The sequence below is a fragment of the Patiria miniata genome, unplaced genomic scaffold (genome assembly GCF_015706575.1).
Source record: "Patiria miniata isolate m_02_andy unplaced genomic scaffold, ASM1570657v1 HiC_scaffold_3, whole genome shotgun sequence".
NCBI lineage: Eukaryota > Metazoa > Echinodermata > Asteroidea > Valvatida > Asterinidae > Patiria > Patiria miniata.
The window spans coordinates 23,794,459-23,817,941 of NW_024037069.1; the positions used below are offsets into that span (position 1 = coordinate 23,794,459).

At 39.8% G+C, this 23,483-nt stretch overlaps 2 protein-coding genes across 3 annotated transcripts; one reads left to right on the top strand and one right to left on the bottom strand.

The window, feature by feature from the left end:
* Positions 1-1,004: 1,004 nt before the first annotated feature.
* Positions 1,005-13,585, top strand: LOC119738827 (sialate O-acetylesterase-like). 2 transcript variants are annotated; one of them, XM_038213794.1, is made up of 11 exons: positions 1,005-1,165; positions 3,018-3,120; positions 3,468-3,614; positions 4,323-4,507; positions 4,664-4,802; positions 5,560-5,740; positions 7,387-7,514; positions 8,182-8,312; positions 9,421-9,581; positions 10,166-10,361; positions 11,683-13,585. In XM_038213794.1, the coding sequence occupies exons 2-11, from the start codon at positions 3,039-3,041 to the stop codon at positions 11,908-11,910; spliced, it is 1,578 nt and encodes a 525-aa protein (XP_038069722.1). In that variant the 5' UTR covers positions 1,005-1,165; positions 3,018-3,038; the 3' UTR covers positions 11,911-13,585. The 2 variants fall into 2 exon arrangements, with proteins under 2 accessions (XP_038069722.1, XP_038069723.1); XM_038213795.1 differs by having other exon boundaries at positions 1,007-1,227.
* A 697-nt stretch (positions 13,586-14,282) lies between these two features.
* Positions 14,283-22,228, bottom strand: LOC119738831 (aquaporin-like). Its single transcript, XM_038213798.1, has 3 exons — positions 21,466-22,228; positions 17,527-17,607; positions 14,283-16,191 (listed from the first exon to the last, which is right to left on the bottom strand). Exons 1-3 carry the CDS (start codon positions 21,997-21,999, stop codon positions 15,991-15,993), a joined length of 816 nt encoding a protein of 271 aa, XP_038069726.1. The 5' UTR covers positions 22,000-22,228; the 3' UTR covers positions 14,283-15,990.
* Between the last annotated feature and the right edge of the window lie 1,255 nt (positions 22,229-23,483).

The window sequence follows — 23,483 nt, forward strand, 5'->3', positions numbered from 1 at the left end:
AAATATGAGATTGAGGCAGACCATGGAGGACGCAGCCTAGGTTATGGGTAGGTGCCAATATCACGTGTATGGCCAAAAAACGGGCCGAAGTTCTCCGGAGTTTCCGAACACGTGTTCATTGACACATTTGAGTTGTGACTGATATTTTGGCGGTAGTCTAGTCGGGCCATGCTCGTCAGTCCTGACTATCTTGAATCATTAAGTCGAGGTGTACAAATGTATATGCAAAATTCGGTTCCACCAGAGCTAGGCCTGATGTACAACGGCGATCTTTGGGCTGGAACCCTTCTTATGTCATCGCCGGCTATACAAACCACATGTGTACTGGCCACAAAAACGGGCAAATACAAACAAATCGTGATATTATTTAACTTAGGAAATCTTGGGAGTACTATTGGCCTCGTACAAAAGCCCAGTGTGGATGAACTTCTGTGTACCGAGTTTCAAATCATCCAGTTAATTATTGGCAATAGTACCTAAATCGATTCCAAATCTTCAACCGAATCGATTTAGTTTCCATGAAATAAGTCCCGAAGTTTAAAAAAAAAAAAATCTGATGCCACAAAGTCAGACGGGGGGGGGGGGGACAGGTTTTTTTTTTATGTGGCACACTCAACAAAGATCGCAGAAACGCCCAATTGAAAATAACATTTTTTTAAAAGTTGTTAAGGTATGATATAATTCCCCTCACAAATCCACCGGAAACTTAATGTATAGGCAATGCAGTGCAGATTTTCTTTCGTAACTCTTTAACGAGATGATAAACTCCAGATTTATGAACAAGAATAGACAAATTATCCAGATTTTGCTAGAAATTCACTGTCTGTGTAATTTGAGGGAAATTAATTTTGATCTGGCGAGCTAGCCAGCTCGCTCATTTCGCTCGTACCCCCGCCCTGTAAACAGCAGGGGGGGGGGGGGGGGGGGGGGGGGGGGGGGGGGGGGGGGGGTACGAGCGAACTCGCTCATGAGAAAACGCCAGCTAGCGATAGAGGGCGCTTTCCCATTCTTGCAGCAGACGGTACGGTCCTTTTTATAGCTTGATCACATGCATAGGAAGTGTTGAGAACTAGAATGAGAGCTATCTATTTTTTGACTGTTGCAGTGGTAGTCGACCGAAGTTTGGGGGACGGCTTTGTACCTACCTATTCCTAGTACCTGCTTGGTGAGGAAAACGGATAACTGGAAGTTTTGCTACGACACGACAGGAAAGATATCGATACCCGGGTAATCCTTACTTTTAGGACACCTCTATTTTGTACGAGTTCTGTTCAAAACTTACTTTTGCAGATGACTGTCCAATACCAAAGTGACTTTTGCAGGCTAAAGAAGTCTTTTTTTTCGTCAGACAAACTCATGTTAGTTATAATTTTGAAAGCACTTTCAAAGAAAATGTGACTTTCCTACCTTTTTTTGCAGTTCGCCATCTTGCTTTTTAAATTTATTTTCTGTTTGTCATCGTCGTCTTTAACCCCTCATAAATCAAAACCTTGCCCTCTTTCTACAAAATCAAACCTGCTGATATTCAAGAGGTGTCATTGCCAAATGTTCGAATGTGTCATGAAATATCAGAATGTCACTTTTGAGTGTCATTTAGTCAGCTGTTTTGGTGAGTCTTTTAACCTTATATAGGAAAGGGGTCCTAAAAGTAAGGATTACCGATACCCGTATCTGGCCATCACTTGTCACCCTGGTCCCTGTGCACAAACCCTATATCATGATGAGACTGGTCTGATATTTCTAAGTGTTTTCTTAGTAATGACTGTCAGTAACATGATGATTTCCCTGCTAAATTTGACTTTTTTGACATATTATCAGTTTCTGATGGCTGATAGGTCGCTTAAGGGAAGAACGGAAAGATACCCATAACTGGCCATCAGTAATTTTTCTCTTGAATGACCTATCACTAGTATCAGCCATCAGAAAGTGATAATATGTCCTAAAAAGTCAAAATTAGCAGGGACAAATTTTGATTTTTTACTGAGAAAATACTTTAAAAATGTCCAGACCAGTCCCATAGGGTTTGTGCACAGGGCCAGATATATGGGAATCTTTCCGGAAAAATGAGTGATGGCCAGATATGGGAATCTTTATGAATTACGCATACATCATATACGGTTTAATACGTACGCCTATGCAATTGTGTATACGGGCCCCCTTCCTATCCATCCACTAGTTTCAGTGTATTGGCTCACCCAACTACATGTAGTATAGTTAGTGATATTTAAAAGCCAGCTTGACCAAGAGGAATGTTGTGGATAGACGCCAAGTTTTTAATTTTTTTGAAGGGAAATTTTGTGGAAAACTACGATGGAGATGACAAAACGCAACACAAAAAATAAAGAATTGATCACTGTGATGCTATGCTAAAACATGAAAGAAAATTGTATTTTCTACCAACTACCAAAATATTACAAATATAGGGTTATTAAAAGAATATTTTAGTAGGCCCCCTAATTGCAGAAGTCATTTTGGTATGATAAAAAGATAAACACTCTATTTTTTTGCCCATTGAGTGCTAGAACTCCTTTTTTTGAAATTTTGCCTTGGATTGGACGTACTAGCTTGTACGACCAATCCAAGCCAAAATTTCAAGTAAGAAGTTGGCTTGAGCCAAAATTTCGAAAAAGTTTCCTGGTCTATCTAAGGGAAAGAATGTTGCATCCTGACGCCACTTTTTTCATCATACGTCAGTCATTGCAAAAAGATTGAAAATACATGAATCTGGGACTGAGACACATTTCCGATTTTGTTGAAAAATACTTTGAAATGCACTCGACTCGCCATAGAGTTTGTACGCAACCAAAGAAGTGGCGTCTGGATACTACATTCTTTCGTATCTAAGGACTAAAATGAAAGAGGGGCCCGTAAGTTGACATAAGTAACAGGCCTGGTGTATTCTTTTTACTAGTAATTATAATCACAATGAAGACAGTTCACATGTAGAAAAAAGTGTTTTGGTTTAAACTTTGATGAGTGACTTTCTTCCCGTAATTGTTTTGTGTAAACAAGTGCAGTTTGCTACAACACTATCAAGGATGACACTGCGTTCATGGATTGTCTTATTGCTATGGCAACTTGCAGCATTGATCTACATTTTCCCTGGAGGTGCACATGCAGGTACTAGCGAAGTTATTATTTTTTTTAACGAAAATCAATGTTTCAAATAGCCCATGTATGTTTTGCTAAAATATACAGTGTTTCTTCTAAGACATAAAATTGACGAACAGTTTCGTGTCAAACAATTTTTTTTTACTCTAACCAAATATTTAGATTCTGAATTCTTCAGAATTGATGCAAATAAAATTAACCTTCCTGTTTTGACTCGAACTTTGTTGTGGTTAACAATTTATAACATTTAATCCGTGATTTTTTTAATCCATAATAGTATTGATTGAACCAAACTTTCTCAACCATGTTTCATGTACAGCAAACTTTTATTTCCAGATTTAACATTTTTTTTTCAGAAACCTGCATGCTGGCCTCCTACTACAGCAGTCATATGGTTCTTCAGCAGCAACCACACAGTGCTGTCATATGGGGCTATGCTGATATCAAGGCTACCATTGAGGTCAAAGTTCGCGATAAGATGTACAAAACTTCAGTTGAAGCTGGTGAGTTTCGTAATCATTTGATCACGAAAACAGTAGTTTTGAGGGTGACTCTTTACTCTGTGTAGGATCTGTAATTTGTAGGGCTGTGCATCAGAACCGGGTACCCGAGTACGTGACTGTGAATGATAGGAACCGGTTCCAGATTATGTGATCGGTTACCCGTGACCAACTTTACAAATTACTTAGTAATTTCTCAGACAATGAAAAAAAAAGGTTTTGAATGTCATATGTGGAGGTTTTTCAAAATGAAAACCAGGCTACATGGGAAAATAAAAGCCTAAAAATATTTCATGATTATGACGCTCGCGAAAGTTGCAGTTTACGCCGTAAAGCTAGAAGATGCACTGTGCAGCATAATCTTGCTGTATCGACGCACTGATGTGGTAGTATTATCGTGCGGACTTCTAACGATGGGTAGAGCATACTTTGCGAAAGTTCAGTTTCCACCAGGTTTCTTGTCACATTGATGCAGTCTCAGACTTACTCGTATTGCTGACTTGACCATGCAGACCTCAAAATCTTTAATATCTACAGTTATTTTATGAGACAAAATTCGTTTCTGACGCAGTGGCATACTTTAGATTTTGCAATGTGCAAATTATGAATCTTGAATTTTTTGAAATAAAGTTGGAATCCTCCTTAAATGTTCATGATTTTAATATTTTTTTGTCCAGTAACTCTGTTTCTGATCTGTTTGCAATCTTTCAGAGGTGCCCAGTCGAGTTGGAGTGTGGAAGGTCAAACTAGACCCCATGCTGGCCGGCGGACCTTACGACATTGTCGTCTTCTGTGAAGCCTTTACAGTGGTCAACTCGGTCATCTTGGAAGATGTCATGTTTGGGGATGTGTGGGTCTGTAGTGGTCAGAGCAACATGGCGTTTGCCGTTGACCAGGTAACTGCGGTTCTTTTATGTTCCGGGTTCAATTCCCAGAAGGATCATTCTATTGGGTTTCAGTCCATATCTGAGTGTGTGATTTTTTTTCAAGGTTTTCTTTCATTCATGTTTAAAAGTCGAGAGGTGAATGGATGCTTTCTTTTGTTGTCTCAGAGTTTTAACGGATCCAAAGAGTTGAATGAATCAGTCAACTATCCCAACATCCGATTGCTAGCCGTCAAGCAGGTCCTGTCAGAGACACCGTACGATGATCTGCATGGATTGTATGAACCTTGGTCTAAACCATCACCAGGTATAGTACATCCATGCACACCCGATAGAGGGCGCTGTTGAAGTAACTTTCAAAAAGACACAGATTTAATCACACCTTATTAGACATGTAGCTTGAAATGGTCTGTCAAAAGTTTATATTCTGTGAAATTATTTTATTGTAGAGCGGTTGCTAAACAGGATCATTTGCATTTATCCCAAAAGTAAGCTAGGGAAATATTACCAAAAAGCTTATTTGGAGTAAAGATTGTTAAACACCTCGTGAAATAATTCCGTCTGGCTTGCTGTCATTTAGAAGAAATCAAGAAATGTAGGATATTTCCAACGATCAGTCAATTGACCCATCGTTGGAAATGAAGAGGGCTATGGACGAAATCATGTTTACTGATCGAAAGGTTGTGCATTTTTTTCACTGTTTTCTCGAAAATTGTAAATACACTAAACTGAAACTTCAACAGGTTAGGCTTTAATCATTTTCCTTTGGATTTTGAGTGGTGTTATTATTGAAAACTAAAGAAAATGCAGGAAAAGCGATCCTACATGCCTTTAAATGCCTTCACCGCTATCCCCGTTGTGACAGCGCCCTCTAGCGGTCAAGACCATAACCAATGAAAATGGCTGCTTTCAAAATGTCAAGACCAATTTTACAGACAGGCTTATTTGAATGAGCTGATGTATTTATTGATATACATGTAAAATCACCCAATAACTGCAGTATTTTTTCTTCATTTCAACCTGATCCCAACTACCTAGTGTTTGGCTTCTTTCCCCCACTTCAGAAACTTTGGGCAGTAAGGCCCAGATTTTCAACTACTTTTCCGCCTTGTGTTGGTTCTTCGGTCGCGACTTGTACGACAGTATGCAGTATCCTATTGGTCTGATCTCAACCAATTGGGGAGGAACACCGATTGAGGACTGGTCTTCTCCTGATGTCTTGAAGAAATGCAGCGCAACGCATCGGTAAGTTCATAGAATTCAAGGATTCAGCTCTACAGTCTGACAATAGACCGTTGTGGAACTGGCCATAACCCCTGTCCAGCTTTGGTTAATGTTCATTTCACATAAAGTTGTGACCAAAAGTCCTGATCTAATTAGTGTGGTGTCGTAAGAAATTTTGAATCCTTTAAAAAATCAGTTTATCAGTTTTCCAGCCACTCTGGAAATCAGGAAAATCTTGAAAGTGAAGTTCCATTTTTCAAGCCAGGGAAACTAGGAAATTTGGCATTGACCCAGAAGGGAAAGGTTTTCACCAGTATATGTAAATAATTATCATCGACCAAACCAAGAGAAGTTTGACGAACAACCAGGAGTCCAGAAGAAGCCGCTGCAAGTTTAGAGCGCAGACTCCAGATATTAATGTAGGGTAAATATTTATGATATAACTTAGTCCCTAAACGTCTTCTGCCGTGTGTCCAAGTCGTGTCCATTGAGTGACTGGCTATGGTGGTCTGATACACCGTGCCCTCTGGAGACATGCACACAATAGGGAGCAAAAGATTGTATACATCTCCACAGGGCAATTGCTATAGATGAATACGTCTCCACAAGGTTTTCATGAAATAGATATATGGATTTTACTCAAAAACTAGGAATTTCCAAGGTATGTTGATCCGTCGCAAATGGTAGAGTTTTAGAAAAGGGATATTAAGTCCAAATTTCAGCCAAGGAAATTAATTCTGGTTAAAATAAAAACATATTTAAGCTACACTTTCAAACATGAAAACTTTAGTACACGAGAGCAAAGAAATATCTCCACAAGGATGCAAATTCCAGTATGGGTGTGTTTTTTTGTGTTTATGCAGTGTGAATATTACAAACCTCTCTCAACGATAAAAATTGGCTGATCTACACCACCTCTTGACTTCCCGGCAACCTCATTAAAGTCAAAAGAATTTCTCATGGAATTTTCTCGGGGGGGGGGGGGGGATTTTGTTTTCATAAAGTGCTGCGAACTCTGACTTGTCACTGTCTGATTCCTTACTTAAAGGGAATGTACAACATTTGTTTTTTCTGCAATTTTCAGAAATAAATGGATTTGGAGGATCAGCATGTTATAGCAAATATTGTTACACTGACTTGTTTCGCGTTTTGGGTTCGTAGATGCTGGAAAAACCAAGAAAACCAATCATGTTCTTGTAGTCTGGTTCCCTGACGCCACTTAAGATGAACCGGAGCAATTTATAGACTTTGGGGAATTGTAAGATCATGAGAATCAGTCTAGCAGGCTTGTAGTCTTCACTGGTGTGTAATCAATTGCAAAGAAAACGTAGACGAACTATATATGAAAAATTAGGAGGAGCGAAATATGAAAAAAGCCAGTTTTCTCCAACGCTGGTCGGCCGACCAGCGTTGGAAAAATAACTTTTTTCTTGAAAATGTCAGCACACCAGAAGCCGCAACTTTTACGGATGCTTTAGGCTGTCATTCCCTAACAATCCAGTGAGATATTTCGTGATAATTTGATCATTTCGTTTTTTGATGTTTGTAAATGTATATTTTCCCTTTAATGGAGTCCAGATTTCACACTACAATGACATAAAAATAATCTTATCTCGAATTCTTACTTTTTGTTTAATTTATTTGATTTTTGATTTTTGTTTGTCCAGGCCATTACCAGAGTCGGACGATAGACTCACTGGCACAATCAGAGGTCCTCATGTTGCCAGCGGGTTGTGGAATTCAATGATCCACCCACTGTTAAATTTCACCATCAAAGGAGCTATATGGTATCAAGGTAAATTTAATATCATAATTGAAGACAAAGAATAGAGCATCAGAAATTAAGAATCACGGAGTTGACTTGAATACAGTGCTGGAGCAAAGGCTTTTACCCTCAAGGCCAAGGCCAAGGCTTTGACCCTCAAGGCCAAGGCGTTTGCCCTCAAGCCTCGAGGCCAAGGCCAAGGCCCTAAAGTCCAGCCTTAAGGCAGTCTTAAGGCCAAGGCCCAGCATCAAGACACATGCCATACATGCCATATGCCATATGACACATGCCATATTTTCAATGGGGAGCGCCAATAAAATCCTAAAATCATTCACACTATATTAACTAATGCACCCTTGTCACGACTATTTCTTTAGGGGAGACCGTTCGCATGTACATCACAATCCTTCTTTTTGCTAATGCAATTTTTTTTTTACGGAATTTATTTTGGGGGGGCTACAGCCCCCCCTAGCCCCCCCCCCCCCCCCCCCCCCCCCCCCCCCCGTAGAACCGCCCCCGGTCAGATGTAACAGTGACAGAAAGAAAGCGGACCCCAACTTTATAGAATGACCAACATACAACTCGAGGTTTTCTCACAAATTTTCACAGTGGATGATCAAAATATCACACTGCAAAACGATGTCATTTCCTAACCCTAATGCCAGGGTAGTAAATTGTCATTGTTTCTTCATTCTAGGCGAAGCCAACACAGTAGATCCAGACCCCTACAAATGTCTGTTCAACGCCATGATTACCGACTGGCGGGAGAAATGGTACGAAGGAACGCTGAACAGCACGGACATCAAGTTCCCATTTGGATTCATGCAGGTAGTGTCATCGGTCCATGTCGGCCATGTTGGCTCTATTTCCTGAGAAAAGTAGATTTCTGAGCTTAGAAGCTTTGTGAAATTGGCTGTTGGTGTTCCCAGATTGTTTCAAATAAGTACAGTGGAACATTGGAACATTTAACAAGTTTCAAGACTTTCGAAACTGGTCAGTTTGTTTCTGGATAGCTTTACCCCCATTTATTGTGAAAACAGCAAAAAAAAAAGAAAGTCCACACTCATTTTGGAGGGGTCATAATTTTGAATCTGATCGTCTTATGATGACGTCAATGATATAGACCTTTGGGGAATTTTGTTGGCTACATGTTGATACCCCGTTTGCTACCAAAGACTGTAAATCGTTCTAAATTGACAATGGTTTATGAAATATGATGCAGTTGGAAATGTTGCAAATTTAAAGGTTTACGCGAGTGGAAATTGCGGTGTGACAATGTTACACTGCCCGAAACGGAAGCCAGGGACTATCGATCGCACAGTGCTTGTATGCATGGGAGCATGCGGGCTATTCGAATGACCCACACTTTGTTCAGGCATTGTGCAAACGATAGGGGCCAATTACGGGCATGTGTGTTCTCCTCGCGTAATCTTTTAAATTTGCAACTTTTACAACTGCATCATTTTTTCATAAACCGTTGTCAATGTTGGATAATTTACAGTCTTTGGTAGCAAATGGGGCATCAAAATGTAGCTAGCAAAATTTCCCAAAGGTCTATATAATTATAAATGACTTCATCATAAGACAATCAGATTCAAAATTAGGACCCTAAAAATGAGTGTGGACTTTCTTTTTTTGCGGTGTTTAGTTACAAGCTTACTCGTGTTGGACTTGAACCCACAACCTCCTGCTGAATGGTACAGACATCTTACCACTCGACCACCGAGCTTGTGCTGAAGGCTGGTTGGTTGGAGTCTGATATAGCAGCGGGCACTGCAACCAATCACAGTTTGGTATAATGGAATTGATGGGCATATACCGTGCTTATGAAGGTACATCAGTGAAGGGCAAAAAACAATATTGAATTGACATCTCCCTGGTGCAAAATTCCTTCATACAAGATATTCATTTGTATCATTCTTTTTCTTTATTCCAGTTATGTACCTCTAATGTTCCCTCATCAGAGATCATTGGCCCATACACAACGCTAAGATGGCACCAGACTTACGACTATGGCTATGTTCCTAATGACGTCATGCAGAACGTCTTCATGGCAGTTGGTATCGATCTTCCTGATCTGACGTCACCGTATGGACCGTAAGTTATTCCTAACTATAAGCTGTCTTTTTTGTTTGGGGGGGGGTCTGGAAATTTTGTTTTGGACAGTCTCTAAGAAATAACTATATGACTGAAAATCCAATAAGATCTAACAAGAAACTATGTTGGATTTTGTTGATCTTTCTCCAACCAGGCTCAAATAACACTTGTCTAGTTGTTGAATTCTGTTGAATTCTGTTGGATTCCATTGGTTTCCATTGGATTCTGTAGGATTCCATTGGATTATGTTGGATTCCATTGGATGTTGTTGAATTCTGTAGGATTCCGTTGAACTCTGTTGAATTCTGTAGGATCCTGTTGGATTCTGTTGGTTTCTGTTGGTTTCAGGGGTTTCATTTGAACTCTTCATTGCATTTCATCACTTGCACAGGCTTGAATGACACATTTCAGTCATTGGATTCTGGTGGGAACAGCGCTTAAGTAAAACACTTTCAGATGTCTGATGGGTGCGTTTGGCTTCAATCACACATTTGCAGTTGTTGGATTCTGTGGGATTCGGGAGGGTGTCTAAAAAAACTTGAAAAAAATCTAAGTCTTAGTGGCAATTTGCTCATCTTTGACAGGATCCATCCACGTGACAAGGAGGACATGGGAGTGAGATTGTCACTAGCTGGCCGAGCCGTAGCTTACAGACAAAACATCCCCTACGCTGGACCGTTCCCAACATCTTTCACAGTCAACACAACAACCCTGGCGTTGGACATTGAGTATGACAAAGGACAAGCTAACATTAAACTGGTCGGACAAACGGGATTTGAGGTAAGAAGTTTTGGGGTATTTGAAAGAATGAGGGTGAGGTCGTGATGTCATTTTTTTGGCTACAAATAGTACCAATCACATTTATTGAAGCAATTTAAGTATATGCACTTTAGTTTAAAGGTATCATTTGCTGTTCATGCATTTTGTTCGTTTCCAATAGTAACACCACTCAAAATCCAAAGAAGAATGTTGAAAACCTAACTTGTTGAAGTTTCAGCTCAGTGGATATTACAGTTTTAGGGAAAACAGTGAAAAACCCTGCGCAACCTTTCGATCACGAAACATGATTTCGTACATAACACTCTGTATTTCCAAAAATCAGTCAATTGACTGATCATTGGAAATCACCTACACTTCTTGATTCTTCTAAATGACAGTAAGCCAGACAGAACAATTTAAGGGGGTGATTAGCACCAGTAGGATCTTTAATCCAAGTAAGCTTTTAATTTGGTAGGTTACTTTTGGTATAAATGCAAATGACCCAGTATACCTTTAACTAGAGAGTAAAACAACTATAAAGTATTGTTGCTAAATCTACAAGTAGGGCGACTCCGGAGCATGAACGAAAGACTTTTTGTAGTTACCAGTGGATTTTGTAGGATTCAGCAGGGTTCCTGGATAAAACGTGAAGATGTGGGCAAAATGGTTTCCGTTTAACTGCTATGTTGTTTTTTTTTTACTGCCATGTGACAGCTGAGTGCATGCATGTCAGACATTAATTAAAGGTAGAGTAGATCATTTGCAGCTTTCTAAAAAGTAACTGACAAAACTATTGTTTTATAATAAAATATTCTTGCTAGCATGCTGTCAGAAGAGAAAAGAAGGCAATTTCCAAAGATGCGTCAACTTGAAGTGATGCATGTTTGGACATTTTCGTCAGTAGTTGGTTTGTTATCCGGCAAATTCATGAACCGGTGGGCGCAAGCGTTGACATGACACCCATGTGCGCACGGTTGCTATTGTTCGTCAGTTCAGTGGGTGACATCGCGTGGCTGCGATTGGCTGAATGAGAACGTGTCCCGGATGCTGATTTGGGGCGCAATTCAAAACATGAATCTGCCACTTTTGAATTGAAATCGAGATGCTAGAACATTGTTTTCTCGGAATAAACAGCATTTACTGAGCTAAAGCTTCATCAGGTTAGTTGTTGAGCACCCGTCTTTAGATTTTGAGCACTTTTGTTGCCTCAAACGAAAGAAGTGCACAAATGGCAAATTATTTACCCCACCTTTAATAAACATCTGTGATTAGTCAGAGCATAATGAGATGGGACTTATGGATTGATCAGTTGACAAAGAACTGTTCCTTACTCCATCTCCAGATCTGCTGCGGTGGCTCGCCTCCATGCAAATACTACGATACATGGGTACCAGCTAAGATCACCGGTCAACCGACTCCATCGTCCATCAGCTTATCATACTACTGCTACCACCGACGTGCCACAGCTGTTCGGTATTTGTGGAGGGACATGCCGTGTACTTTCAAGAATTGCCCCGTTTACAGGGTGGAAAACGAGTTGCCTGGTCCGCCATTCATGTTGAATCTGTGATTCCTGTTTCTTTCAAAATCCAACACTTGGTTATAATTAACCTATCGCGGTAGAATCGCGTCAACGCAGTGAAATATTGTCCAATTACATGATATACAACTGGACGCGGACGCCCAAAATCTGAGACAAACAAAAGTGAACATACAATATTCCATAGGGTTGTCTAAGGGGCGTGGCTAACTCGCAAACGGCGATAGGTCAATTGATTTTGATGACTATGTATCATAGATCCATTTCCTAAAAAAATCAATCTACTGTAGTGGTGAATTTGTAACACATTTTGTAGGGTTTTAAATCATAGGAAATCATGATGGATAAAATTTGAGCTTTTTTTAAGCAGCTTATTTTTTATTTGGTGGAGGGATTGGTACGAAGTGAGGGCGGGGCAAATATTAAAGAGTAAATGTTTGAAGGAGCTGATGTAATGAGCCTAACAAGTGCCTGGGCTCAATTTCACTGGCTCTGCTTACCGTTAGCGAAAAATCCCCGCTTACTGTAGCAGAATATTCTGTGCTTGCGGTAAGCGTAATTCCTGGGTTAGCAAGGCATTTTGGCTTGTGCGCATGCGTACATCCCGTAACTAAGGATTCTGTGCTTACAGGGTTAGCACAGAATATTTCTGCTAGCGCAGTAAGCACAAAATGGTGATCGTAAACACGGGTTTCTGTGTTTGGCAGAGCCGTGAAATTGTGCCCCGATTATTTCTGGGAATACTTTAATTTGTTATTCCCAGAGATGTACATCATGCAAGCCCTCATGTGGAGCAGGCATGAGAGTTTTCAGACTCTAGTCTGGAAGCAGACTTTTTGAATCTGAGAGAAAACATTATCAGCATAGAACGATCTTTTCTTGTGATTTTCAGACTTTTTTGTAAATTGACCAAACCATTCCTGAAGGTGCTTAAACATTCTGTTGCTTTCTATTGTTTTTACCTTTCTAACTTTCATTGTTTTATCTGTATAACTTTTGGGAAAAAGAGGCTGCTAGAGATATGTTTCATTAAGGGTTACCATAATACACCTTTATCATGCTGCCACCATTTCAGTCATGTTCCCTGTATCCAATAACAGTACTGAATGATAATGTTTTTTGTGCAGAAAGGAACCAGACTATTTTTCCTTCCAGCCTCGCTTTGGTTACGTTGATTTGAATGGGAAAAAAATCAAGATGGCCGCAACATGATAATGGTCTATTGCAGCACTGAGGAAGTTTGATTCAGGTTCTACACGCACCCGTGCAACGCATTTTGTATATGAGGTTAACCATTGTGTGCGTTTTTACAGCCTGGACACGTGGCCATTTTCGACCAATAGAATTACAGTATCCAAGCACGCGATGTGATAAAATCATTGAACTTGCTTATTATCATGTCATGAAATGATTAAAATTTGTGAATTTATATTGAGTATAAAGTGGAGCATGTATTACGCCCTCTAGTGTGGATACATGAATACAAACCGATTTTCATGGTTATTTAAAATATCAACAGAATTGTGTAAGTACTAGAGACCCTAATCTTGACACCAAATTGATGTAAAATAATATGGTGTTAGTGTTCCTCAGATAAATCAATCTTTTTTTATCAGTAACACAAACTGAACTGTATTTCTCTTGGCAATATATTTTTGTATCAATTAACTGAGAATTGTATTAAAAATATTTCATTGAGAAGGAATACTTTTCCTGTTTACATTAATTTTGACAATTTCTTTAATTTTAGTATTATTTTGTACGTGTCAAAAAATAGGCATGTTAAGAACTGACTCAGGTTAATTGAATCTAAGTTTAACACTTTTCATGGGGGGTGGAATTTCATAGATAAGTGATTTCCTCAAATATTCAAAATGGATTATGATAATCCATTTTGAAAATGCACAGTCCACCCATTTTGAAGTTTTCAATTTTGGAAAAATAAACATTTTGTCCAATTTTTATAAGAATGCAAGGTTAACCCTTATAAACTGAATTGGTCAAAATTTGAATTTCGGGGAAAAAATAGATCATATTTTGCCCAATTTTTATAAGAATGCTAGGGTAACCCCTTATAATTTGAATTTTCGAGAAAATCGAATTTTGCCCGATTAAATTTCAAAAATCCAATGTAAACCCCTTACAATATAAATATTTAAAGAAAAATGAACTTTTTGCTCAAATTTAAGCAAAATGCTAGGTGTTACGTCTTACAATTTCGATTTTTTTTTAAAATAAAAATCGAATCTTGACCAATTTTAATAGTAATGCAAGGGTAACCCCGTTACAATTTTGATTTTTTTTTAATAGAAAATTGGTCCATTTGTTATTGGATTTAGGCTATCCCCTTTTTAAACCCCCTTTACCAAACTGTATTACACATTTTAGACTTTCACAATATAATCATTGTTCCGTCCAAATTTATTGAAAATCTAACGTTAACCCCCTGTACAACCCCTGTAAATTTTTAACCGAATTTAATGCTCTTTGTTTACAGCTTTAGATCAAGAAAACATACATTCAATTTTAATTGTACAAAATTTATTCAATCCACTTGGAGATTATTTCATACCAACTTCAATCCTCCACATAGCAAGACGTCATCATATGCAACCATTTCTGCTGGTTTTACTTCCAATGTTATAGTTCCAAAGCGAAGCAGCTTAAACAAAAAATAAACACCTGTAACAGTTATACAATATACATAAATATTCTTACAGAGTATACAAAAACTGGCTTTTCGTTTCACATAGGCTTAAACAATGAACAACAAAATTTATTTTTTTAAGAAAACAAAACAAGGAAAAGTCATGAAAACCAATCCTTCTTCAACCCGATGTCAGTTTGCATAGCTCAAAATTCACTTAGTGTAACTTGTACTTTTTCCCCAAAGCATGACGGTCTTGTTCAATTACAAAAATCTTCTAACTTCGTTAGCAAGCCTATACATCAAAACACGCTTCCATGCTTTAACTGATAAATTAATTCCATATTCAATCACCCAGGATACATGGATATATACACACATCGATGTCGTATGAGGATTTGGTAATTAGGCCCTATTGTCTTTATGCCCCAAGCTTGAGAACTAACATTCGTGTGAGAATTCAAATATATGAACGATTTGGTTTGGTTTGAGGTAATTGCAACACTGAGTTCCTTCGCAGTAATACAACAATCACATACAAAGTTAGTTTACGTGTTAAGGTCCCTAAATGGGAAAAGGAAGTCTTATTTTGTCTGGATAATATTGTTCCCAACCCACCCTCTATCCGTCTAAACATGTGCTCTTCACTATAAAACCAAATTTAATGTCTGTCAAAAATTAGTTCATTGGGCAATTTAGGTACAAAACGATGCTAAAGCGTCATCAGATGAACTGGAATGGGCTGCAATATGGCGATTGCATTTTCCGTACCTCATTTAATACATACAGATGAACATTGCATGTCGATTATCGACTTGTATAAAATAGGGTCTGTTAATTCGATAATTATGTAACAATTCATTTAATATATACAATTTAAGTAATGCCTGAAATGTTTTCACAACTTGGAGAGAGATTCGTTAAATTTGGTCGTGGACTAACTAGTATGAGCGATATCGCAAAATCAAACATTTAACTTCTTTTCGCAATGCTTAAGGTTTTCTTTTCAGTATAAAGTTTCGGTTGAAGACATTGCTAATTATGCATATGGCTTGATGCGCATGTTCACCGTGAGTCGCTATAATGCGCGACAGCCGGCCGGCCAATCACATCTATAGTGACTGTTGCAGAAGCGTCAGAATAAAATTTACATAATTATAATTCACCTTCAACTCACTGACGGTTCCCCAAGTACATAGAAAAGGTCAAATCTGTGTCAATGACGCATAAAAGAAAAAGTCGAAATGGAGTAAACGTGGCTAACTTTCAAAATAAAGTTTTCATTAATAATTCGTCAATAGGAAGAAATCCAAATTACGAGATCATGGCTAGCATAAATCTGTAACGCCTCAAACAGAACTGTTGCACCCCCCCCCCCTAAAAAAAACCAAACCATTTTTTTTTTAACAATACGTGATCTTTCATGAACTCAAGATCACTGCTATACATATAGCCCCGGTGTCCTAGAGTTTGGGTTCGTCTGCCACGTGAGCGTGGTTCACGATGCTCAAGTCGATATCTCCCCTTGGTTCTTCTTCTTCGCTGGCGTCGTACTTACACGTGACACATTTCCGCAGGCGACTGGCGTTGGCCGTGGGAGCGAGGATGATGTCGTAAATTCCAGCGGCCAAGATCCCACCCAGAAGCGGCCCGACCCAGTAGACCTAAAAGAAAGCCACACAAAAAGAAAGGAAATTAAAAGGAATCTTTTCTGCTGGGCGAAGTTCTGTCCTTTCTTTGCGGTATACTCCTTAGTCTCTAGCCCTTTACCTTGAGTGACTTTCGGTCAATCCGTGACTTCCACGGGGCGAAATATTCCGAGGCACATATCCGCCATATTGGAAAAAGAAAACATGGCTGCATTCACAACTTTTAAACAAGAACAATGGGCCTTACTCACGAGTCGGCCATTTTGAATTGAAAGTGGGGTAAAATCTTCATTTTTGGAACTTGCGAAGAGAAGTGAAAGCAAGCGCATTACCAAATAATTCAAGTCTGCTTTAAAATGAATAATTTAAAATTTGTAATTAAACAGTCCCTAATGTTTCAAGCCAGATTTAAAAAAAACCACGAAAGTAATATAAGGCTGCATAAATAGTCTGGCGCCATCCCACTCAACAGTTAACAATTTGTGACATACATTCAGGGAACACGACAAAAATGGCTACCTCGTTAATTAAGGTCCATTTGCATTGTTAATACGTAATGGAAGCTAAGCTATAACATAAAGCTACAAAATACTACTACTAGTAAACTGTAGTATCAAATACTTCAGCATATAAGTGTGCACAACACTCACAGTATTCTGTAGTACTCAGTTCTTTATCCCAAAGCAACGGCTAGGACATTATAGGGTTAATGTATTGATGATAAGAATTCACTTAAGTCGTAGACGTTTGCCAGTGGTCCTGTTATACGTCTCTTTCAAGTTTCAACTGTCCAAACAATCTAAACTAGGCATTTATGATTATGGTAACATTTTTCGTAGGCTTATAATTCGGGCGCGCTGTTTTGTCCTTTTAACATTTGCACAGGTCACTGTTGAGAGTATATGTCATTCTTTTATTTTTTCCTTTTACATGATCTTCAAGACAGAGACGAACGCACAATTACCAACAAAACCCGTATCACAAATGAAACTCCTCAATTTCTTTCTCATGCGTCAGTAAAGACATTGCCAGAGATCTCTTCATAATTAATTGGGCAGAGCATTGGCTTCTCACTCCATTTTCGTTGCAGAATTCGCTTAAGAAAGAATAAAGCAGCAGGATAAGAACAGCCAATTTGGAATGGTTGAGCTGTCCTCCACATCAATGGTGGATGGAAATTATACATGACAGAGCGGCCACGACCGAAAAAAAATAAGCACTTTTATTAGACACACGACTCGTTATGGGTATTTCTTATTATTATTAACCGCATTTGCAGCTCTTAATTAATTGAAGACATTTCCGAAACAAACTGCTATTGATCTTTGAACAGATGCACTTCATTCTTACCCAGTGTGCGGTCCAGTCTCCGGACACGAACCCCGACGCAATGGATCTGGCAGGGTTCATACTAGCACCGCTGAGCTCGATCTAAACACAAACACATAACACACAAGGTCGTTATTTTCATAGATGCTATTCTCATTGATCTCCATGTAAAAAAAACTGGATAGCCCAATGACTGTTACAGAAGTCACCGTCCGCCATATTACCACTCGAGAAACATATAGATTCCTGAAGAAAGATATTACACTTTTCACTCACTCAATTATTAGTTTTTGTTTTAAAAATCTTTTAAAATGGCAACAAAATATATTTTGTGTATAACTGATGTTTTACAAAAAAGAGTTTCGTATACTTCTTGACGTCTATATGTTAGTTATGGTTCCCAGTTCCCTCCCTCATTCGAGTGGAGGGATCGGGAACCAGTGGCGCTAGCCTCACCTTTTGTCACATAAGTTTGGAATGGCTAGAACTAGTACCCAAAGCTAAGCAGATTTTTTTGTTTTAACATGGAGAGATCAGTAGTCTTTCTCGTGCGAAGCGAAGGTGGTACGCGCGCCCTCCTTCGACCAAAAGGGCCTAAAATCAAGAACCCGATATAGTGTTAGCGGACCAATCACAATTTTACGGATTAAAATGTACTGAACATTCAAGTTATCGAGGTATACGTATAGCAAAAATGCGTGACCCAGATGGGCACATGGCTTAAAAGGTTCAATCAAGTCACACATTACTATCGCACCGAACCTCTTTTTTTCCGCGCGAGAGGCTAGGCCATATATGTTTGAAACCCACCTTTTTTTTTGCACGCCAAGGGCACTGAAGTTCCAAATTGTATTTTATTTTTTGCACAGGAAGAAGTTCATAGGCCAGTGAAACCGTGTTAAATAACTAACGCACTCAGAAAATACAGTTTCTTATTGATAAAAGTAGCCTGGACAATTACTGTGGTATAGGCGCACCTTTCCTTGGGAATTTTAATGATTTCATTCGCCTATTTGTCAAGGAAATTGAGTTAAATTCGCCAGATCGAGAGCAAAATGCAAAGCGCTGTCCCTTCCATGCTAGCCAGTGCTACTGCATGATTAATCTGGTGTAAAGTACAAACGCTGTCGTTTACACTTCAAATCACACAAGCACCACAGCTAGCTGGGGCAAAACAAAAAAAAGAAAAACAGGTTTGAAGTTCAAAGAGGCATATCGAGAAGAATAGAAAACATGATTAACAAAATAAGTCGTGCGTAACTGTCCAATGCACACAACATACTCCCACATCTGAATAAAAACACACCGGGGTTTTAAGTTCAATTCAAAGTGGCATATCGACAAGAATGGAAAATGTGAATAACAAAAGAAGTAGCTTAACTGTTCCGAGAACGCAAACAAATCTTCAGACAAAAAGAAACAAGGTGCGGAGTGGGGGATTATAGCGTACATTTAACCACAAATGCCAATGTCGACAAAAAAAACAGTAAATTTATGTTTCGAATGCGGTGTCATGAACAAGATATTCCATGGAGTTTCGGGCGAATTTTCCATACATGTATTAAGATTGTCGTGTGGTCCCAGTCAATCCTGCTTGTGGAAAAAGTGATGTTTTTGTCAATCTGTTCACTTTTTAATATGAAAAGGAAATGTTTCTTACAAATTTTGTCTAATGCTCAGAATGGAACCACGAACTGAGGACTGATAAAGTGTTTTTCAAATTTGAAATGAAATTTGTCTTGAATATACATCTGTCATGTATAGCGAAATAATGTTTTGTGACTGTCTTGCATTTGCAGTTTGGCCATACAAATCTTCCAATAAAAGTGAACAAACTAAAGTAGATTTTGTTTGTATACGGTACTGCATGTCGGCGTGTCAAACGATCCTAAGTTGGACCTTACAATTCTATTTCCAGTCTGTTCAACAAAGTTTGCCACTTTTTTCTGATAATCCTGTCTTGTTTAGCGATCACAAGTCAAGTGGGTTCATGCATAATGGCCCCGTATTATTTGTCAACGATCGAAGTATATTTGTAAAATGATAAGCCTAAATAGCCCTAAATATGGGACTAACTTGAGCTGCTGGAACAACTTTACGACCCAAAGGCTAAATATTACGTGGTACAACACTACCCCTGAACATTTTCCACTGTTTTTGAGAATATAATAATGGCGCGTGTTATCACAATGATAATACGCGCCATTTGTATTTTTCGATTCCTCTATAAATAAGCTGGTTCAGTAATTTGAGATTTTCATAGACGGTGACCAAAAGTAAATACTGCTCTCAATCTCAGTAAGCGATTGACGATTGTCATTTTTAGCACATAAATGTTAGGCAGTAATATATGGGTGGAATGTCCAAGCAAGTTTTGCCTGTTTAGAACTGATCAAAAAGCATTCACTGGAACGAACTTAAGTTTAAGTTTAAGTTAAGTGCGACAATTCTGACGCACATTCTGAAAACCAATTCGAGTCAGTGAAAAGGGTTCTGTGTCTGAAGTAAAGCAGTTTGAAGTAAAGCAGGACTTAGAAAACCTCCACTTTTTAGCAATATGTATAAAAAGTGGGACAATTCTGACGCACATTCTGAAAACCAATTCGAGTCAGTGAAAAGGGTTCTGTGTCTGAAGTAAAGCAGTTTGAAGTAAAGCAGGACTTAGAAAACCTCCACTTTTTAGCAATATGTATAACTTATTATTTATGCACAATTGCAACTATGTAAAACACAGAGGTCCGGGCATTGAACCAATTCATGTTTTGTTAAGAAACACAATGGCGTCCCGTATTATGTGGGGATGGCTGACTTTATCCCCATGCAAACATCTTTTCATTTGCACAGCAGTTTTCATCAGTTGCTAGCGTTATCATTCAGCACTCCAGACTCCAGAACCGTTGAGTTTCAAGAGCAATGGCTTGGGAGCTACAATCCCGGCCAAAATGGTTGGGACACTTCCTGAGCCTGCCACGGTCACCCACTCCCCTGCTCCCCGGTCAATGTTGTTCTCTCAAGCTGAGATTGGGCCAGCGAGATTTGGCCAGGATTGTAGGTATATAAGCCAATGTACAACATGTACAAACACGTCGAAGGAATTTCTGTGTGCGTATTTTTGACTACCTCCTACAACAGCATCACAACTCAGAGTATTTTCAGGAGAATCTTCCAAACTTCAACCAAGCACGCGGACAGACAAACCAAGAAAACAAACAAACAAACAAATTAAGCGTTTTCAACCAAGTGGAGTGAAGTGCCGTGGCCTCGTGGTCTGAAGCCTTGAATTTGTGATCTGCAAATATTAAAGTCTGCAGGTTGTGGGTTCGAGTCCAGCCTGGGATTGTGATGCGTGTGCCCTTGGGTACTCTGTCACTTATTGCCTGTCCCCACCCAGGAGTAAAAGGGTACCTGTGAGGGTAGAGATGGTTGGCTTTAGCTGCTTTGCACCAAAACGGCAGCATCGAGCTGTATACTCCCCAGGGAGCTGAGATTGTCTTTGGAGTGTTTCATTGGCCCAAATGAGCAGGCGTAATAATGATGTAGCGCTTAAGTTAAGCACCTATATTGGTGGAAATTATTATAACTATAGTGTTTGCCTGAGAGATAGATCCGCCCACAAAGGAATAATAAATGTTTAGAAGAATACTGATCCCTCTTTAGGGTCGAGATTTTTGAGCGCAAACTAAAAGTTAATATTTGGATAAGACGTGCATGAGGTGTACGTTTCATGCCGAAGCTCCAGAGCTGCATGCTAGCACATTATTTGCTTTGCAAAAAGCGATTACTTAGGAGCCAAAACTGCATGGGATGTGTATTGCTTGTACATGTTTTTGGTTCTCAGCTGATTTTTGCTCAACACAAAATATGCTAAGCAGTCTTTTTCTGCTGAACAGCTCCAAGAAATTAGATCTACATCTACGCTAGTATAGTAGTACTCAGCAATGTGGATGACGCTGTACTCACCCCAGCGAAATGGCCTAGAGCTACCGCAAGCCCGATGGCAAGTGGACCGGAGCCGGTGAAGCCTTTACGGTCTGGATCCACCGTGGAAAACACGGTAAAGACCAACTGGAAAGTCAGGAAGATTTCAAGGATGAAGGCCTGGTAGTTCATCACGCCTGGACCAGGCTTCGTGGGACCTCCATTCCAACCAGGCGCGGCTAAGCCAGAGAGGATGCCAGCCCCGGCAATTCCTCCAAGAACCTGGGCGACGATGTAGAGGATGGCCCGTAAGGGAGTAATGGCATGAGTGACCCAAAAGCCGATCGTTACTGCCGGGTTGAGGTGACCACCGCTAATGTGCGCCGTACAGTGGACCATTGTCGCGATGGCCAAGCCAAAGGCAAGGGAGATCCGTACAAGGTCGGCGGCCGTAGTGACGGTCGAACCCAGTCCCAGGAAAACGAAGAACAGTGTACCGATGAACTCCGCCAGGCACGCACGCCAGAAGGCCGCCGTGCGAATCTCCTTGCTCATTTTATCCACAACTTGCGGCATTTTGAAAAAGGCGTGCGATGTCGCTGATGCGATCGGATCGGCAAAAGAAAATGACTGTGCAGTCCTGAGGAAGAGGTATTTGTGTTCCTCTGGCACACGATTCACGTCGGTTTACTACTTTATACTAGACTGTTGGGTCAAGACTGAAGAGCTCGGTGGACAGTGCAGTCAGTGTGAATCACTTGTGTCACCGACACATCACAGCGCGCTGTGCTCAATAATCGGAAGCGTTTCACCGTTCACGCATTTTGGTGGGCGTACACAACATAACCTTCTTTCGAATCGGTGACGTCAGTACAGTAGGGCGCGCTTGTGGCGTTATTATTCGTATATAGTACGTGAGCTTTGTTCATTGATCAAGCCCGTGTAAAACAGGTGGAAATTTGATTTGAATCCCGGGCAAGTTCATTCATAATTTTATGCAGCACGATATGTGACAGAGGGAACCTCCCCTTTTTTGTGTTGTACATGGTCATTGTGTTACCAGAATCGCAGGAATTCTTTTGAAATATCTAGGGGGCGGGGCCGAGTTAGGTAACAATAGTCTAGGGTACGGTGTGTATAGGGTATACGGGGAGATTGGGGGTACCCCTCTGTCACATATCGTGCTGGGTATAAGTTCATTAGGAATAAGAAAGGTTAAAGGCAGACTAGATTATTTGCAGTTATCCAAAAAGTATAACTGACAAAATTATTGTTTTAGTGCATACTCAGTTTAAAAATAGTAATGGCACTAAACTCCCTGTGAAATTATTCTTTCTGGCATGCTGTCATTTGGAAGAAAACAATAACAGAAGGTCACTTCCAAAGATGCGTCTAAAGACACATTTTAAGAAATGTTCGTTAGTTGTTCGTTTTTAATTAGACGAAGCCGTGAATGGGTGCGCGCAAGTGTTGACGCGACGCACACGCGCGCTTGCAGTTGCTATAATTCGTCGGTTCATCGCGCAGCTGCAATCGGCCGAATGACAATGTGTCCCGGACGCTGATTTCGGGCGCAATTCAATACATGACTCGGCAACTCTTGAATTGAAATCGAGATCCTAATATTGTTTTCTCGGAATATTCAGCATTCACTGAGCTAAAACTTCACCAGGTTAGTTGTTAAGCCCCCTTCTGAGCACTTTTGAGCACTTTTGTTGATTCAAACAAAAACAAGTGCGAGTGCACAATATGCTCTGGCCGTCTTGCGTGAAGGTCTTGCATAAATCATGAATGCGACGCCCAAAAATGCGACGCCGGGCTCCTTTCCGCACCAGTGACAAGAAATAACCGTGCGCTTTGGGATACCATCCACGCCAAAAACAGAACCATCTTAATCCGAGCTATCGACAACGAATCATTGTTTCATCTCAAACAAAGAGCACGACTAAATTAAAACAGTATTGACACCAAAGTTTGGTGAACGATATTTTTTTTAATTTGAAAACTCGATCAACCAACCACATGCACAGAGCTAGAGTCACCCACAACATGCAGTTTGG

What these genes read in the sequence shown, in the direction of transcription:
- LOC119738827 (XM_038213794.1), top strand. Translation starts at nt 3,039, where the DNA reads ATGACACTGCGTTCATGGATTGTCTTATTGCTATGGCAACTTGCAGCA. An exon ending in CCCTGGAGGTGCACATGCAG is followed by an intron (nt 3,121 to 3,467) that starts GTACTAGCGAAG and finishes TTTTTTTTTCAG; the next exon opens with AAACCTGCATGCTGGCCTCC. An exon ending in TGGCGTTTGCCGTTGACCAG is followed by an intron (nt 4,508 to 4,663) that starts GTAACTGCGGTT and finishes TTGTTGTCTCAG; the next exon opens with AGTTTTAACGGATCCAAAGA.
- LOC119738831 (XM_038213798.1), bottom strand. Translation starts at nt 21,999, where the DNA reads ATGCCGCAAGTTGTGGATAAAATGAGCAAGGAGATTCGCACGGCGGCC. An exon ending in CTCTAGGCCATTTCGCTGGG is followed by an intron (nt 17,608 to 21,465) that starts GTGAGTACAGCG and finishes GTTTGTGTTTAG; the next exon opens with ATCGAGCTCAGCGGTGCTAG. An exon ending in GAGACTGGACCGCACACTGG is followed by an intron (nt 16,192 to 17,526) that starts GTAAGAATGAAG and finishes GCTTTCTTTTAG; the next exon opens with GTCTACTGGGTCGGGCCGCT.